This window comes from Hippopotamus amphibius, chromosome 11, assembly GCF_030028045.1.
Source record: "Hippopotamus amphibius kiboko isolate mHipAmp2 chromosome 11, mHipAmp2.hap2, whole genome shotgun sequence".
In the NCBI taxonomy this organism is placed as follows: Eukaryota; Metazoa; Chordata; class Mammalia; order Artiodactyla; family Hippopotamidae; genus Hippopotamus; species Hippopotamus amphibius.
In genome coordinates, this window is record NC_080196.1 from 90,985,603 (window position 1) to 91,002,681 (window position 17,079).

The 17,079-nt window shown below is 49.1% G+C and overlaps 1 protein-coding gene across 1 annotated transcript in view; it reads right to left on the reverse strand.

Moving 5' to 3' along the window:
* Positions 1 to 17,079, reverse strand: part of MYO5B (myosin VB) — a 340,872-nt gene that overhangs the window by 72,669 nt on the left and 251,124 nt on the right. Inside the window, exon 17 of the mRNA XM_057699421.1 lies at positions 11,123 to 11,209. Coding sequence (XP_057555404.1) covers positions 11,123 to 11,209 — 87 coding nt within the window. The remainder of the gene's footprint in view (positions 1 to 11,122; positions 11,210 to 17,079) is intronic.

The following is a 17,079-nucleotide window of genomic DNA, read 5'->3' on the forward strand; positions in this document are numbered from 1 at the left end:
GTGTGACCTTACGCAAGTCACAGCCTGGACGCCTCTCCTCCCCTGTCTACAAAGTGGAGAGAAAGTCACCCACCTCACGAGTACCTCCCAGCGCTTCAGGAGCCAATGAGTTCCTGGATGTGGAGGGTTTGGAAAGCTGCAATGGTTCCTGAAGACCTAAGCTACTCTCCCTCCTGTCCAAGCCCTGCCCCTTTTCTTTAAAAGGCTCCTCAGATGCCTGCACCAGGTGACACCAACGGGGGAGGAGGATGCTGTAGAAAGCAGCCCGTCCACAGAGAAGGACTTGGGTGGGCACTCCCCCACAGGGTACCACACTGGGGTCTGGCACGTACAAGTGCTCTGTGCCAAAGGACCCAGAACCAAATGTGGATTCCCTTTCCTGTGGATCTCTGTGCTCTTAGAGATGAAATCCTCACAGGAAAGCCTCCCTCATCTGTAAGGGGAAAACCTTCCAAGTGAAGCTAAACAGAATATAGTTTTTAACAGGACTTTCTGATTTGGCAGGAACATCTGGATGGAGTTTTTTTGCAACCAGGTGAAAATGAGGAAAGACCGCTTGTTACCACCACAGGTTCCCAGGGTTCCCCTGGAGCTTATTCACCACCACAGAACCTCTCTCTCTCACAGCATGTGGAGTATTCCCGTTTCCCTGTGGGACACAGAGGTTTCTGCCTTGTACTGTGGACATTTTTCGTACATATGTTAGCTTCTTTGCTGGATCTGTGCCTCCTTCAGCCAAGCTCTGATAACGTTTTCTGATATTCTTTGAAACCTCCCATCATCTATCATGCATGGTACCTTTACACACAATCACCTATTACATTTTTAAAAATCGGTATTTTCGTGACCCGTGGAACAGACTCCAGCGTTAAACTTTTCTCTTTACCGGAGCTTCTCAAGGAAGGCAGGACTGGCTCTGAGGCAGACACTTCCTTAGTGTGCGGACAGTCCCCCGTGACACAGGACACAGAGGGTCGTTCCACTGTTTCCTGCCACCTCATTCACTGAGAGATGCAAAAATGTTTCCAAACATTTGTGGAATGTGTATTACAGAACATAGTTCTAGTCCAAGAAACCTTGAGAACAGCCAACCATGACTGCCAACCGCCTCCACAGTGTGAATCTGCTTCCTCCCCGTTCCGCCCACCCTTGGTGGGTGGCCCTGGAGATGCCCTCTCCCAGGTATGGCTCTGTGGCTTGCTGGCCTGGGGGTGTCTTTTAAGCCCACCCTGGGCCTGGCTGCTCTTCCATCCCATCCCATTCCATCCCATCCCATCCCATCCCATCCTAAGTGTATTCCAGGCCCCAACCCTGGGCTATATGGAGTCTTAGGGACCTCGGGGACAGAACTCACACTCAGCCCTGCTCTCTCTGGATTCAGACCTGCGTGCCAGCTGTCTGGCTGAATGTCCCAGGATTTAATACCGTGTTTCCTCTGAAATACAGGCCTGCTCCACCCTGTGTGCCTCTGGCCTGCCGGGGAACAGGTGTGCTGACCCTGTAGGGCAGTCACAGCTGGGGTGTGGGGCTGGCTCCTGGGAAGAATGGGGAGGTGGGAGGCAGGGGGCAGGATGGATGTGCTGAGCTGCGTCAGGGCAGGTGTCTGGAAAGACACATCCCTATTACAAGCTCCTTGGGCCTCGAGACAGTGTGTGGTGGAGCACACGCAGGGAGGTGATGTTTTGCTTGACTGAGTTCCAAAGCCCAGCACTGTACTTCACATCTACACGTGGGAATGCCCCGCAGAAGAACATGCCTGCCTGAGTGGCCCCAACGGACCAGTGAGAATGATGGGGTGAAACTGCCAAGGTGGCAGCACTTTGCTTCCTTCTCCTAGACAGGTTTCCCTGCGTGGGGACTGGCTGGTTTAGACAAACCCTGGACCCCTCCAGCAAGAGTGGAGCATGAGGTCAAGTCACACAACTTCTATGACATCAGGCCACAAGAGGAAGCCCTGAAGATGGCATGTCAGGTTATCACAAGGGCCCCTTAGAAAAAAGTGACGAGTCCATCAGGGCTTTTCAGGTCAGGATGAGGTGGGTCAACCTGTACTTCCACACACCTCACTGCCCTGTGATAGTCAGCTTAGGCAAAGGCCCTGGTCATGCCGACATGGAACGTACGGGGTTATGCTTCTCTTTTAGTTTGAAAACCTTCAGGAGCCTGTGAGCCCCAGTGGGGGTGGAGGGGTGGGGGGGCTTGTCCCCGACAGTATCTCACACACAGGCCAAAGTTGTTTGTGGGGCAGAGGTGCTTAGCCATGCTGAGATGCCCACTAACCTGGACCAACAGACTCTCTAGATATGAGTTGTGGAAACAATTTTCACTATGCACACCGAGCACCATACCCTTCTCTTGTTCTCCCTTTTGAAGAAACAAACTGCAAAAGAAATAAATGATGTTGGATACAGGAGTTTTCCTTGGAATTGTATCAGGGATGGACACAATTTTCAAGGAACTCAAGAGACCAAAGTCAGAGAAGAGGGTGCTTTGTAGAAGACTCACAAGTGAAGGCATCCTTAACCCCTGGGCATGTGGTATGATGACTCCATCCTTCTCTATCTGTGAGGATTTAATCTGATCACTTAACTCTTAAGGGATCTGTTCTGTCATCCTAAAATAGGGGTGCTATCCCCTTATCTTGCCTACCTCAAGAGTTGATATGATCTTTTCAACCAATGGTGCTGGCACAACTGGAATCTGTATGCAAAAGGATGAAGTTGGACCTCTAATTCACATTACACATTAATTAACCCAAAATGGATTAAAAACCTAAAACTATAAAACTCTTAGAAGAAAACATAGGTATAAATGTTTGTGACCTTGGATTGGACAAAAAAATCTCAAAGGGAAAAATAGGTGCATTGGAGTTTTCCTAAATGAAAAACTTTAATGCTTCAAAGGATACCATCAAGAAAGTGAAAAGGACTTCCTTGGTGGGACAGTGGTTAAGAATCAGCCTGCCAATACAGGGGACATGGGTTTGATCCCTGATCCAGGAAGATCCCACATGCTGGGGAGCAACTAAGCCTGTGCACCACAACTACTAAGCCTGCACTCTAGAGCCCGTGAGCCACAACTACTGAGCCCACACACCACAACTAGTGAAGCCTGTGTGCTGCAATAAGAAAAGACTCCGCTATGAGAAGTTCACGCACCACGATGAAGAGTAGCCCCTGATCTCAGCAACTAGAGAAAGTCAGTGTGCAGCAATAAAGACCCAATGCAGCCAAAAAAAATTAATTGAAAAAAAAAAGTGTGAAAAGACAGCCCATAGAATGGGAGCAAATATTTGCCAGCCATATAACTGATAAGGATCTAGTATCTAGAATATGTAAAGACTCCTACAACTCAACACCCAAAAGACAAATAACCCAATTCAAAAATGGACAAAAGATTTGAATACACATTTCTCCAAAGAAGATATATGAATGGCCAATAAGCACATGGAAGGACACTCAACTTCATTAACCATCAGAGAAATGCAAATCAAATCACAATGGGATGCCACTTGACATCCACTAGGATGGCTACAATAAGTGTTGGCAAGAATGTATAGATATGGGAAGCCCCATCCATTGCTGGTGAGAATGTAGAATGGTGGGTGCAGCCATGATGGAAAATAGTAGCAGTTTCTCAAAACAGTAAAGAGTTACCATAGGGACGTCCCTGGTGGCACAGTGGTGGAGAATCTGCCCGCCAATGCAGGGGACATGGGTTCGATCCCCAGACTGGGAAGATTCCACATGCCGCGGAGCAACTAAGCCCGTGTACCACAACTACTGAGCTTGGCTAGTGAGCCCGCGAGCCACAACTACTGAGCCTGTGCACCACAACTACTGAAGACTGTGTGCCCTAGAGCCCATGCGACACAACTACTGAGTCCGTGTGCTGCAACTACTGAAGCTCGTGTGCCTAGAGCCCGTGCTCCACAACAAGAGAAGCCATCGCACTGAGAAGCCCGTGCACTGCAATGAAGAGTAGTCCTCGCTCATTTCAACTAGAGAAAAAAAAAAAGTCCGTGCACAGCAACTAAGACCCAATGCAGCCAAAAAAAAGAAAAAAAGTTACCATAAAACCCAGCAATCCCACTTCTAGGTATAAACAGGAGAAATAAAATACACATGCATAGAAAACTATGTGCATGAATATTCATAGAAGTATTATTCATACTTGTTAAGAAGTGGAAATAACCCGAACGTCCATCAACTAGTGAATCGGTAAAATAAAAAGTGGTGTATCCTTGTAATAAAATAGTGTCAAGCATTATAAACGGATAACGCTCTGGTGTGTGCTACAACGTGGATGAATCTTGACAACATTCTCCTAAGTGAAAGCAGCCAGACATAAAAGGTTACATATTGTGTGATTCCATTTCTATGAAATATCCAGAGCAGGCAGGCTTACAGAAAGAAGGTGGATTAGTGTTCGCCAGGGCTAAAAGGATGAGGAAGGAAGTCGTGACGACTAGTAGGTACAGGGTGTTTTTTGGGGGGAGGGTGATAAACATTCTGAAATTAGATAGTGGTGATAGTTGTACAACTCTGTGACGATAATGAAAATCACTGAAATACATACTTTAGAAGGATAATTTTATAGTATATGAATCATACTTTAATTTTTAAAAAGTCACTGTGATGAATGAATGAGATGAGGTTTGGGGGGAGGTCTTTGTAAAGTAATTCTAAACATAGGGTCTGTCATCATTACACACTGATACTCACGGACGGGTTCCCAGGGCAAAGGTGGCTCAGCCTGACACACACACCCCGTTTTTGCCTTTCCCTTTATTCCACACCGACATCCTGGGCCTCCAAGGGAACACAGGCTCCGACCCCGAGATGGCCCCGGGTCTGAAGGTCGCTAAGCTCTGCTGCAGAGGAAGGGAGACAGAAGCCTTCTGCACTGGCTCTGCGCTGAAGCCAAGACGCTAGGTGAGGACAGAGGCGAATCTAGGCAGTCCCGGCACTGCCCACATGTGACCAAGTGGCCACAGTTTACCAGCAGCCAACACTTGCCTCCGGGTGACAGCTGCAGGGCAGGATGCATCTAAAAATCGGCCAGGAGACCTTGCAAAGGCAGATTCCGAGTCTGAGGCAGCTCCTGGCTCCTGGAAATGCTTCCGAAAGACTGTGGTGTGCAGCCATGGCCGAGAACCCTGCGTCAGTCTCTGGTCCCCAGAAATGCGCACAGTGCTCGGGGGAGAAAGGGCCAGAACTAAAGGCAGGAAGAGCTAAGACAAACAATTATGTCGCTCTAAAATAAGTTCTGCATTCTTCTTTCTCAGTGGGATGTTTAACAGCAAGGCAGGTAACTATGAGACTGTTTACTCCTGATGAAACAGGAAAGTGAACTAAGCAATTTCTCACGCCTCCATCCAGCTCTTCAATCCTATGCTATTTAGCCCCTACGGGGCAGGGGGTGAAGCTGGGGAAGGAGTGGAAATCTCTTCAGAAAGCACCAATGAGCTTTTCTGGAGTGAAGATGAGATAAAGTAAAGATGAGACTTAAGGTGAGCTTTTTCCTAAAATATAAATATTGCCCCCCCGCCCCACACACAGACACTTGTTTTGGTTAAATGGAATCTACTTCACAATTCCTGCAGGATACAAAGTGCTCTGAAGCTCCAAAGAGGGAGACAGGGGTCTGCATAGGCATAAGACACATCCTGGGGGCTGGGAGCCAGGTGCTGGTGGACGAGCTGGTCTTCCTGGACAGTGCATTTATCACGGTGCTTTATAGACACGATCATGAACATATTTCTTAGCCACTGTGGCACATTTCAAGTTGAATGATACATTTTCATTTTAAATCAGACTCACAGAGGGCCATAATTCTTAGGGAGGAGAAAAACAGATAGGCATTCTGAAGCCTGAGGCCAGGGTGAGGGAGCATCAGAGGCCACTGCTAGCCAGCAACTCTGCAGTCCTCTCTGGCTTGTGGACTCTGGAGGCACTGGCTTATATTAATTTGGAAACAGGGCTAAGAGTTCCACCCCCAGGGAGGCTGGATGTGGGAACGCGGCCTGAGATCCCAGCTGAAAAGGGCTGCTTTCTGCTCAAGCCCCTGAGGAAGAGCCCTCCGGACACTTCATCACAAGTCCCTGCCCCCAGGACCACGCATTCTCTTACCCTTGCCATTTCTTCCGTAAAGTGACACCTGCCCTTTGGCCACGGAAGTATGAGAAACGTATGAAAATGTTATAAGTTGTAATCCTGTTAATCAAAGAAGCCATTCAGGTTTCCTTTGGAGACAGGTGTGCAAAGCTGTGGCTGCCGGACGAGCTCGTGCACGTGAAATCACTTGACTGTGCTGAGTCTCGGCAGCCAAGGACGGGGAATTCTTTCTGTGATGACCCTCTGGTCCCACGAAGGTCTCCCCAAGTCAGGTCAACAAAATGACTGCTCAACTCTACACTGAGGGAGCACACGTGGCGCTGGTGTGTTTCCTTCAATGGCGAATGCCTTGATGGAAACACAGTATCCATTAAACCTCACTCACTTCAGCCCCAGACACAGCAGAGACACACCAGCTTCCTGGATGAAGCAGTTAGGTAGCTTTTTTTTTTTTTTTTAAACCAGAGAGGTCATTCTACGTGGTTATCACAGCAGGCAGGTACTGAAAGTCAGGCCATGTGCAGTCACAGACGACACTCATTTTCCAAATAAGTGTCACTGAGGTGCTGTGACTTGGTGGTGGGGAGAGGTTAGGATCCAACGGAAATAATACAGGTGATTCAACAACATCCCGATACTAACAAAAGTGTCACAACACTATGGTGCCTTTTCCCAAAAGTCAGTATTTCAAATGGCAGTTTAGAGAGGAAATGCTCTCTTTGACCCTTCAGCAAAATCTGCCAAGACAGCAAGTGGAAGGAGGACACGAAAGGCAATGTCCTGGATCTTATCCCAAACATTTAAATCACAGCATTAAGCAACATCTTCTGTGATACCGGAAAACACCAGTCTTTACCTTCCCTACAATACCTTTCCAACACCTTGCAATTATAAAAACAAAAGATACAGAAGCCCTTGTCATTTTCTGCTGGAAAGAAGTATGAAACAATTAGGGAGGCAGGGAAAGACACCCATCAGCTGCCCTGTAAGAGGCCAGCAAGTCTGTGGGCAGCTTCACTTCACTGGCAGCTCTGCCTGCAGCTGGGTGCAATGAACAGCAGGAGAAGCAGTTCTCCATATGAGTCGGAAGGCTTGGAGGGAATGCATTCTCTTAGCTGCCAAGGAAGGGGTTGCCTGGATGAGGTGACAAGCACACCTGGCATGCTGACTGGAGGACTGAGCAGGCGGAACGGGTACCGAGCTGATCTTCCTCATCACTGGAAGGGAAGAGCATACCACCCCTTCCAGGCCTGGACCTCCCACTGCGCCCTGGCTGGCAGTAACCTCCCGCTGCCTCCCCATCAATCCGAATCCTCCTCACCCGTCAAGGCCTAGCTCACATCTCACCTCCTCCATGAAGCCACGTTTCCTCCTAAACGTGCACCTACAACAGTGAGTTGTTCTTTAACTGTTTTAGGCTTGTAGCACTCACTCTTGCTAGCCCGTGAGCTCCTGGTGGGCTGAGGCCATGCCTTACATCCTCAATTCCCTCGGAGCAACCGGTGTGGACTGCTGTCGGCCAGATGCTCGATACAGGATGAGACATGTTGTGGAAGGACAGATTAGCAGGAGAAAGGGATACCACGAAGGCCAGAAAACCTTGTCATGCTACAAAAACTCATGTGAGACCACAAGAGTAAAACGCTCTTCCCTTCCTCTTCCACCTCCTAAACAGATGGTCCTGTGCTGTGAGAGCAAAACCAGTGGGTGGCACACACTGTCACCCTGATTTCACAGTGAGGCTGCGAGGAGGCACAAGGGGTGAATCGGAGGTGGCACAGATGTGCAGGGGCCTCTGGCTGAAGCACAGTTAACCACGTCGGACCCAAAGACTTCTAGCCTTTCCTTGACGTTCTCCAAGAAAAGAGGGTCATGCCCTTTGCAAGTCACTTGTTCTACTATTAAACAATTCATTGTTAGAAAGCTGTTGGCAAAATAGGTGGCTCCTTGTATACTGAGACGGGTCCCCAAGCTTCCATCTACCTTAGAATCTCTCATTTTCACAGGGTCCCAGTGTTCACGCCTCCCACTGGACAAGCCCACCATCAGCATCTGCTGTATGTTACGTATAAACACGAAGAAGAGCACCCGGGTTTCTCTGCTCACCTCCGGGCCTCCACACCGCACAGCACAGATATGCTTGTGAGAATCTGTGATCCCTAAGCTTCCTGCACAGGGACCCTCAACAGTTTAACAGGCGGCATCTCAGCTCTAATTTGTTTTGATGGACTTCAGATAATTCTTAGACTGACCTTTTCAATTGCTTGGAGAGTTCTGAGAACTTCAGAATGCTCTTTTGAGGTGACCAGGCACATCAGGATTTCACAAAAGCAAAGCTAGAAATTTGATATAAACGTGTCCTACCCAGATAATCACCCCACAGGATGCAGCTTTGTGCTCATACCTGGATGAGGAATAAATACTTTATTAAATGCTCATGTGCCCAGCACCGTGCTGAGGACCTGAGATACATGACCTCATTCATCACAACAACCTATGAAGTAAGTATAATCCTCCTACTAAATGATGAGGGAACCCAGGCTCAGAGAGATTAATTTACTCACCTGTGATCACCCAGCCAAGGAGTCTGGGAGCTGACACTGGAATCTACGCCTGACTCCAAAGCCCAAGGTCCAACCACCAGGTTCTGATGGCTCGTCTGGGCTGTGCTTCTGCAGTCTGGACTTTTATTTACAAGCCCTCTGGAGAGGGCAGGGAGCAGTTTCACACCAGGCCTCTGGTCTGAGCCCAGACCAGGGGAGAGCCCACTGGACCCCACCTGCCCCCTCACTCCTCTGAGACACTTGTTTGGAAGAACACTGAAGAAACACTTCACTGACATGAGTGGTAAGATGTCTGGTAACCACCACCCGGCAGGGCAGGGCAGGCCGGGGTGGTTCTAGTCCAACCCAAGCACAATCAGCTCTGACCCTGAGCAGCTCACTTCCTTCTCAGGGCCTCAATGGTGAAGGTGCATCTTAAACCATGAGACAGCCACACCTACACATACAGCTAAAGTGAGCTCAAGCCACAACACACTTTCTACTACAAATTGCCACCTTCTTCTATTTTCCATCTCAAGTTATTTCATTAAACAAACAAGATGTTGGCCACAGCCCATTAAATTCCTTTCCTGACCCAGCAGTGGGTTGCGAAGCAGTTTTGAGAAACACTGGACTAAAGATGGGGGACTAAAGAAACCCTCTGGGAGCCCAGCAGATGGAAGAGCCAGGAGCAGGAGTGGGGCCCAGCTGCCAGTGGAACACAATTTGAAAACCAGTGGCTCAACAGCTCCCTAAGCTCCTTGTCAAGTTCTTAAGTGAAACAAACTATGCCTGGATTGAACTCTGCGCTTGGAGCATCACTGAAAGTCCATTCAACTGGCCAGACTACAATACTTTGAACTCAAGACTGAACCACTGCACCTGCGGCCTGAGCTGATGGAGAGACGCTGCAGGGTAGACAGGGAGAAGGCATGCAGGGCCTTCGCCTAAGAAGGGCGAGTGTGGCCCACCTCCTAAATTATAGAGTTGTCAGCCATTTATGTTCAGACCCAAGGTCCACAAATGAGATGGAGCGCCAGGACCCTCCTTGTCTATTTTCTAAGAAGAGAGAGATGTGGTTGAAAGAAAATAATAGCAGCCTTCCACCCTGGCTGGAGCAGATCATTCTGAACAATGCTTGAACCTGCTGGGTTTTGATAGGCTGCCTGGATGTTGCAGATTAGTGACAGTTCCTGCACTTTCCAGATCAAATGCAAATTCCTAATTCCACCAGCAACTTGCTTCCCAGGCCTAACATCGGGGAGGTGTTGATGGTTAAGTTGTTTCTGGGTAAGTGACCACTGCATATGAATGTTTCCTCAGCTGCAGTGGGCAAGGGCCAGGTGGAGACAGCAGGAGGGGGGCTGGGCTGCCTCTCTTCCTCCCTGTTTCTGGCTCCTTCCACCTTCTGACACTTAGAGGACCTTCCTCAGACCGGTGGGGGGGGGGGGGGGTCCCTGTGGAAAATACCACAGGCTCTGGGTTGCTACAGTGCTCTGTTCAGCTCCAATTCCTGGCAGAAGCTGTTCGGCTCATGTGACACTGGTACACAGTGTGATTTCATGAGGGCTAGTTGGTGGCTATCACCCCTATTTCAGGCCAGCGACCAGAGGGGATCCACAGTCTTGGCGTAGCTTCAACAGGCACTGGGGTGGATCGATGGCTTATCCAAAAGGCAAATTAGATCATGAGAGTGGTCTTTTAACTCAAAGAAATCATATTTTCCATCATATATTTGATTCTATATTAAGAGGTAAAGGGGTCCATTGACAGATGAATGGATAAACAAAATGTGGTCTTTACACACAAGGGAATATTATTCGGCCTTAGAAAAAGAAGTTACGATGCGTGCTACAACATGGATGAATTTTAAAGACATTATGCAAAGTGAAATAAGCCAGGCACTAAAAGACAAATATTGCATGATTCCACTTATATGAAGTACGCAGAGTCATCAAAATCACAGAGACAGAAACTAGGATGGTGGCTGCCAATGGAGGGAATGGTGAGTGGTGCATAATGAGCGCAGTTTCAGTTCTGCAAGATGAAGATGTCTGTGGATGCATAGTGGTGATGGCTGTACAAATATGAATGCACTTAACACCATTGAACTGTACACGTAAAAATGATTAAGATGGTAAATGTTAGTGTATTTTACCGCAATGAAAAACAAACAAGCAAACAAAAGGTAAAGAGGACAAGGTGGGAGTTGAGTGAAGGAGAAATCCCCTTGGCAACTCCAGCCAGCTCCACATCCAGACCAACGCCAAGTTGAAATCTGAAAAGCTGTGCTGGAGGATGTTACTGTTGATACCCACACTCCTCTGGCCAAACTGAAATTCTCTCGCGTGTCAGAGCCCCGCTGGAGCCCTCAGTGTTGGAGAACGTTTCTGGAGGCTCTGTCTCCGGGGGACAGCACATAAGAGGGTTTCCTGGGGAGCCAGGCTCCAGGGGGTGCAATACCTGGACGGGTAGCCAGCTGCACTGATCCGGATGGTCTCCAACACCCCGCACGCTCGGAGCTGCTGCACTGCTCTCTTTGGGTCGAAGCTGCACAAACACAAGACAAGCAGTGAGTGGCCACAATGCAAAGAAATGGAACAGGGGAGAGGGAGACAGCACCCCTTCGCACTGAGGTACAGGCATGTGCACCTGGAGCTCAAGGTCAGGGGCGAAGTGCAGACTAAAAGACAGTGACTGATGGCCCGTGAGCCATCTCAGCATCTAGCTCTGTGCACGTTCTTATCCTCACCTGAGATACTCCTCTTCTTTGCCCCACTGTGTTCTGTCCGCCCTCCAAGGCTCATTCCTGCCTCCTCTGCGGAGCCTCCCCTTATTATTTCCATACACAGGGGCATCTGTCTTAATTCAATGGCCAAATCATATACACTTGGCACCACAAGTACTATTTGGCTCTGGAGTTAAAAGGGGGAGTTTCAGGCCAGGCAGACCTGGGTTTGAATCATGATGTAATCACGTACAGCTGCATGTGTGATTTGGGGCAAGTAACATAACCTCCTCGCCCAGCACTACCTTCATCTATAAAGTGGGGATAACAGAAGTATCCCTTTCAGAGGGTTAGTGTGAAGATGAAATGGAACAGCCCATGAAAGCAGGGAGAACAGTGCCAGGTACAACATAAGGACACACGTGCTGTTAGCTATTATCATGATGGCTGCCCAGTTAAGAATTACGTACATGAAGACCTTTATCTTCTTGTCTTTAGGGATATGAGCCACGACTTCAACAATTCACCCACCCTAAAATGCTACATTGAGCGCTGAAAACCCAGTTTTTATTCGAGCACATATACTGAGTAGGACACTAGAATAAAAAGTCAGACATGGTCTGGATTTTCTAAGAGTATCCACACTCGAAGAGAAGTGTATAGAAGTAGTAAACCACAAGGCCGTATGTGATGAATGTGACACAAATGCTGAAAGAAACTGGAGGGAAAGATGCTGGTGTGGGCTGGGGTAATCGGGGAGTCTTCACGGAGAAAGAATTAAGCTGAACCTGAATTAATCCCTATTTATATGTGGGATGAGGGATAAATGTCCCCTTCTGGCTGTTCTGAAGCTTAGCTGCAGCCGGGGGCCACGCCTCTTGCTCCTCCCACTCTAGGAGGAAGCAGGGCATGGGTGAGGCCCTCCAGACCCGGTCCTGGACCCTGGGGATCGTACTGGCTTCAGCATGCACCTGGCTGGGCAGTCAGGCAGCCGGCTTGCCCTGTTGGGTAAATGCAGATGGCAGCTTCCTTACTTCTAGGACCCGCGAGGGCTCAGCGGGCAACCTCTCACCACATTTGTCTGCCACACTCCCGGACAGCCCCAGATGCTCTTTTCCCAACAGCTGCACCCACTCAGGATTCTGGAATTCTGCAGGAAGGACCTGGCCTGGGGTCAGGCACCCTCGATTCACATCTCTCCATGGGACACGCCCTGTCTGTCCTCCCATCTCTATGACTGCTCAGCCCCTGGTCTTGCTCTCACACTGAGCTGCATGTGGGTGAGAGGCCCAGGAGTCCACTGAAGCAGATGGTGGCCTGGGCTCAGCAGGCACTTGGCAGTGGGGAAACAGCAGGCATTTTCCAAGTGACTGAAGGCCCTGAGCTGACCTCCCCCAACCGGCACTCTTGTCGTTCCAATGTGCTGGGCTCGGAATCCCAGGAGACGCCCACGTCCTCCTCCAGGCCTGGGCTCACTCTGACTTCCTCCCGCCTCCCCCTGCCTGCTCAAGTCCTACCTTCTTTGGACCTCCAGCTCATCCATGAAGTCTTCCTGATGACTCCTGTGTCAGGGGGCACAGGGCACTTTGAGTGTGTAAGGCACAACTATGCACCGAATTCTGCAGAGTCCTGAATACTGACAGTTACTTCAGAGAAGTTAATTTCATCTTTTTAGGAAGAGAAAAAGCTCCTTAGTAGAAAGATCTTACAGGATGAAAGGAAACAAAAGGAAACACTTGTGCTGAGATTAGACCTTAGGCTGAAACTCTTACTACGCCACCCACTTTGTAATTTTTCTGAGGCCTCCCCGGGGATGCAGCTCAGTTCTGGGCTTGAAGGAGGACCTTAATACAGGTGGTAGTGACCAGTTTCATAAGAAGCTCTATGACTGAGGGACATAAAGGCTGCCTGTGACCTTGAGGGATCCAAGGCAGCCTTTAGGAGGCAGGCTCTGCTCTTTACAGGTTCTGCTCCTCTCACCTTTCAACTGGTCAGCTGGGCCCTGAGTTATGAAGGCAATGTGGACATACTTGTCCTTGAGAAAGGTCTTCTGTGCGCAGCAGCCTCTCCCTCGAGGCACCCTGCAGCCGATGCTAGTAGCCCTGATCTCGACTGGCCATCAGCTTCTTCCCTCTGCTTGGCACAACTACATGGTCAAGTGCAACCTGCTGCAAGTGGTGGCGATGGGCAGCGTGCTTGGCAAGCATCTGTGACCTCTAGTCCTTTGTGGGCTGTGGGTCTAGCTGGGGTCCCTACTTCCTCCAGGACCTCCTGCTGCTACCTGGGTGGAAAACTGAGCTGATTGTCCCTTAGAAGCCCTTCCCTCCTTAAAAGGACTATTACTCTTCCCCAGCGCTGCCATCTCCTCCTGCTCTGGACCCCTGTATCATGTCTATGACCACTGGACATCCCAGCTCTGGACCAGGTCCTGTCTGATGGCTGGGGAGTATAAACCCCCCACTCCATGCGGTGCTGTGGAAGCTCTTTGGGGAAGTATCTTCTCTTGGGGGCCCATACACTGAGTTGGTCCCATGGAAGTCATCTGGCAAAAAATTTCTGAACTTAGCTTTAACATTCTTCCCTGCTTCTTGATGATCTCAGCAAAAATCCTGTCCTTCCTCACACATCCTCTTCCCTGTGGTGGGGGAACCAGCAAGGGTGAAGTCAAGAACTTGATCTAGACTTAGCTTTGCCACCAACAACTAATGTCACCTTGGGCCAAACCCTCTGGAACTCATTTTTCTCATTCACTCAATGAGAGCTGAGAATATCTGCCCAGCTCTAATCTACTGGTTTGCGGTAATGATCAGGTGATGTAAAAGAGAGGAAGGTGTTAGAAAAAGAAAAGATAGTATATCAAGAAGCTACTGTCCTGACCCTCCCCTGTCCACACAACCCCAGGAGACACGTAAAGCCTGCCAGCCTTCAGAACTTTAATCTTATCTCTCTAGTGTAAAGAAAACTCACTGTCAAACTCTGTCTGCCTCCCTGCATTCGTTACCAGTAACTGGGAGTGAAAACGAGCCCTTCCACCTATTAAATGTGGGAGGACCACAGTGCAGACAAGCAACACCTAAGTCTGGACTGAAAAATTATCAAAGATATGTAAGCGTCCAACTGCCGAAATGCAGGTTATACTTTCCTCTCTCAATAAACTGTGCAGGTTCAGCAGAGCAGGAAGCTTGCTGCACGCAGAGTGAGACCCCTTCCCATGGCTCAGCCTGACCCCGAGGTGCTCAGGACCGCCCGCTTCTGACACCAGTGGACTGGCCTTCAGGCAACCTGGCCAGTCCCTCCAACGAGCCATCCCAGATGATCACACCGGCCCTACTAGGCCACCTCCTCTCTGGACACCTCATGCTCTCTTGTCTCCATGTTGTTGCAGCTTCTACAGACCCACTGACAGTCACTTCTTCTATGCTGTTGCCGGTTATTTGTGGCTGGCAACTCCTTAAGGATGAAGGCTATGTCTTATTCATTGTCATTCCACCTATCCTAGCCCAGTGCTCAGGATGGATGGTTTTTGAATAAAGGAAGAAGGAAAGGGAAAGACTTGTATGAAAAGAGATGCTAGTTAACAAAGCATTTCATGCAGGACAGTGGGTCTCCACTGGGGGCAATTTTGCCCTCCAAGGAACATTTGGTGATGTTTTAAAACATTTTTAGTTGTCACAATGGTGGGGATGCTACTAGCGTCTGGTGGGTAGAGGCCAGGGACGCTGCAAAGCTTCCTCCAGCGCACAGGATAGCCCGAAAACAAAGAATTCCCTGGGCAAAAGTGTCAAGGGTGCTGAGGTTGAGAAAGCCCAGTTTTGGGGGATGGAAGGAGGGATACAGCACTTTCCTTCCAGAATGTCAATAGCATCATATATTTTAATGACATAAATTTTTCTATTTGTCACAAATAATCCCCATTATCTCCTCGAATTCTTCCATCAGGAAAATTATTTTTTAGCCATAATTAACAGACGAGGAAATGAGACTAAAGAGGCTAAAGGATTAGCTTGGGATCAGCCAAACAACTGGCAGCAGAGAACACAGAACCAAGCAGGTTTTCTGACTTGGTTCTATATTCTCCCCATTTTCTTTATTGGGAGGAAGACTTTGATTCTGAAGGAAAAGGAGGGTCTTCGTAAAATGGTATATTAGGACTAGAAAGTCCCTTTGAAAGTCCCCAGTGTCTTCTTTCACTTGGGAGGAGAGACCCAGCATGAGAACCTGGCCCATGGTGGGCGCCCGGTTCTGATGAACGAACTGCTCAAGGTTGCGCTGGCTGGTGCCAGCCCTGGACTCTCCTCCCCCGGGCCCAGCACGCCGCTCCTGCCCTTCACACATAATCGAAGTCTTTCACACATGCTGCTTTTCTAACAGCCCCTTTTCTGGAGGCAGCTGGTAAACAGATGCCACACGGGGGGAATTCCTAAGTGTGTCTCAGAAACTTGGAGGAAGGAAGAAGAGTGAACAGTCAGCACGCTGCAAAGAAGGCTGATTCCACACTGTCTTCCTAAGCTTTTCCAGCACAAGGCCCCTGTGAGTGGAAGTCAAGCTTTATTAACTGATACAAAATGCAGACAGCGGTTTAGATATTCATTCTGAGAGTCGGAGCTGCCAAAATAAATTACTTCACAGAAAGAAATTATGCCACAACCAAAAAGGAAATCAGAAAGATGGGAAGAAAGTGCTTGAAAATTTAAAAAAATCCCTCCTCCAGCCAGAGGGAATAGCACGTGTGGAGGCCCAGGGCAACAGAAAAAGAGGCTGTAGAGCTGAACGAGAGACTGTTCCAAAGGTGCAGGGCAGCATTCCAGGCAAGAAGTGAAGAGAGTCTGAAACAAGGCCGTAGTAGAAGGAAGAGACAAGGGAACCCAGTGTGGGAAATTTTCAAGTAGACTCCACAGGCCTTTGAGGATGACTGGACCCTGGGCAGTAAGGGAGCAGGAAGGATCAAGGGTCATGCTGTCCGACATGGTAGCCACTAGCCACCTGTAAGCAATTAAAATGAAATTAAACTCACTTTCTCAGTCACACTAGCCCCACTGCAGGAACTCAACAGCCACATGTGACCAGCAGCTACCATGTTGGTCAATGCAGATTAAAGAACAGCTGCATCACCACTGAAAGTTCTACTGGACAGCACTGGTCCAGAGACCCTCAGGTTGCTGGCTTGGAAGAACCAAGTTTGGTGGGTGGATGAGGTGTCAGGAAACGATTTCCCATTTACCACAACAGAGACCAAATACAGAGGAACTCCAGTGGGGAGAAAGGGTGAGTCTGGTTTCAGACACGTTGGATGTGAGGAGGACGTGGCAGGCCTGCAGAAAGGCTGGGCTGGCATCGGGCAAAACCCAGAGACGACAAAGATATTGAAGAGTCACCATTACCCAGATATGGGTGAGGTCAACCACGTGAGTGGGGATAGAAATGCAAGAAAAATTTTAAGGTAGAAGTAGTGGCAGAATTTGGGTCAGAGTGAGGGGAAGGTGAGCTCGTGTGGAGAACTCTGGAGGCCCAGCGGGAGAGGGGATATGAGAAATGGGACCGCCCACACATCTTAGCACTTGACACACCACCTGAGGTTACGTTTCCTCAGTCAAGAAGCCTCCCCTGAGCACTCCAGCCACGCGCCTGTCTCTGCACTGAGCAGCACCTGGGAGATGCACTAGGACACACTTCTAAGCGGTTCTCTGATTGG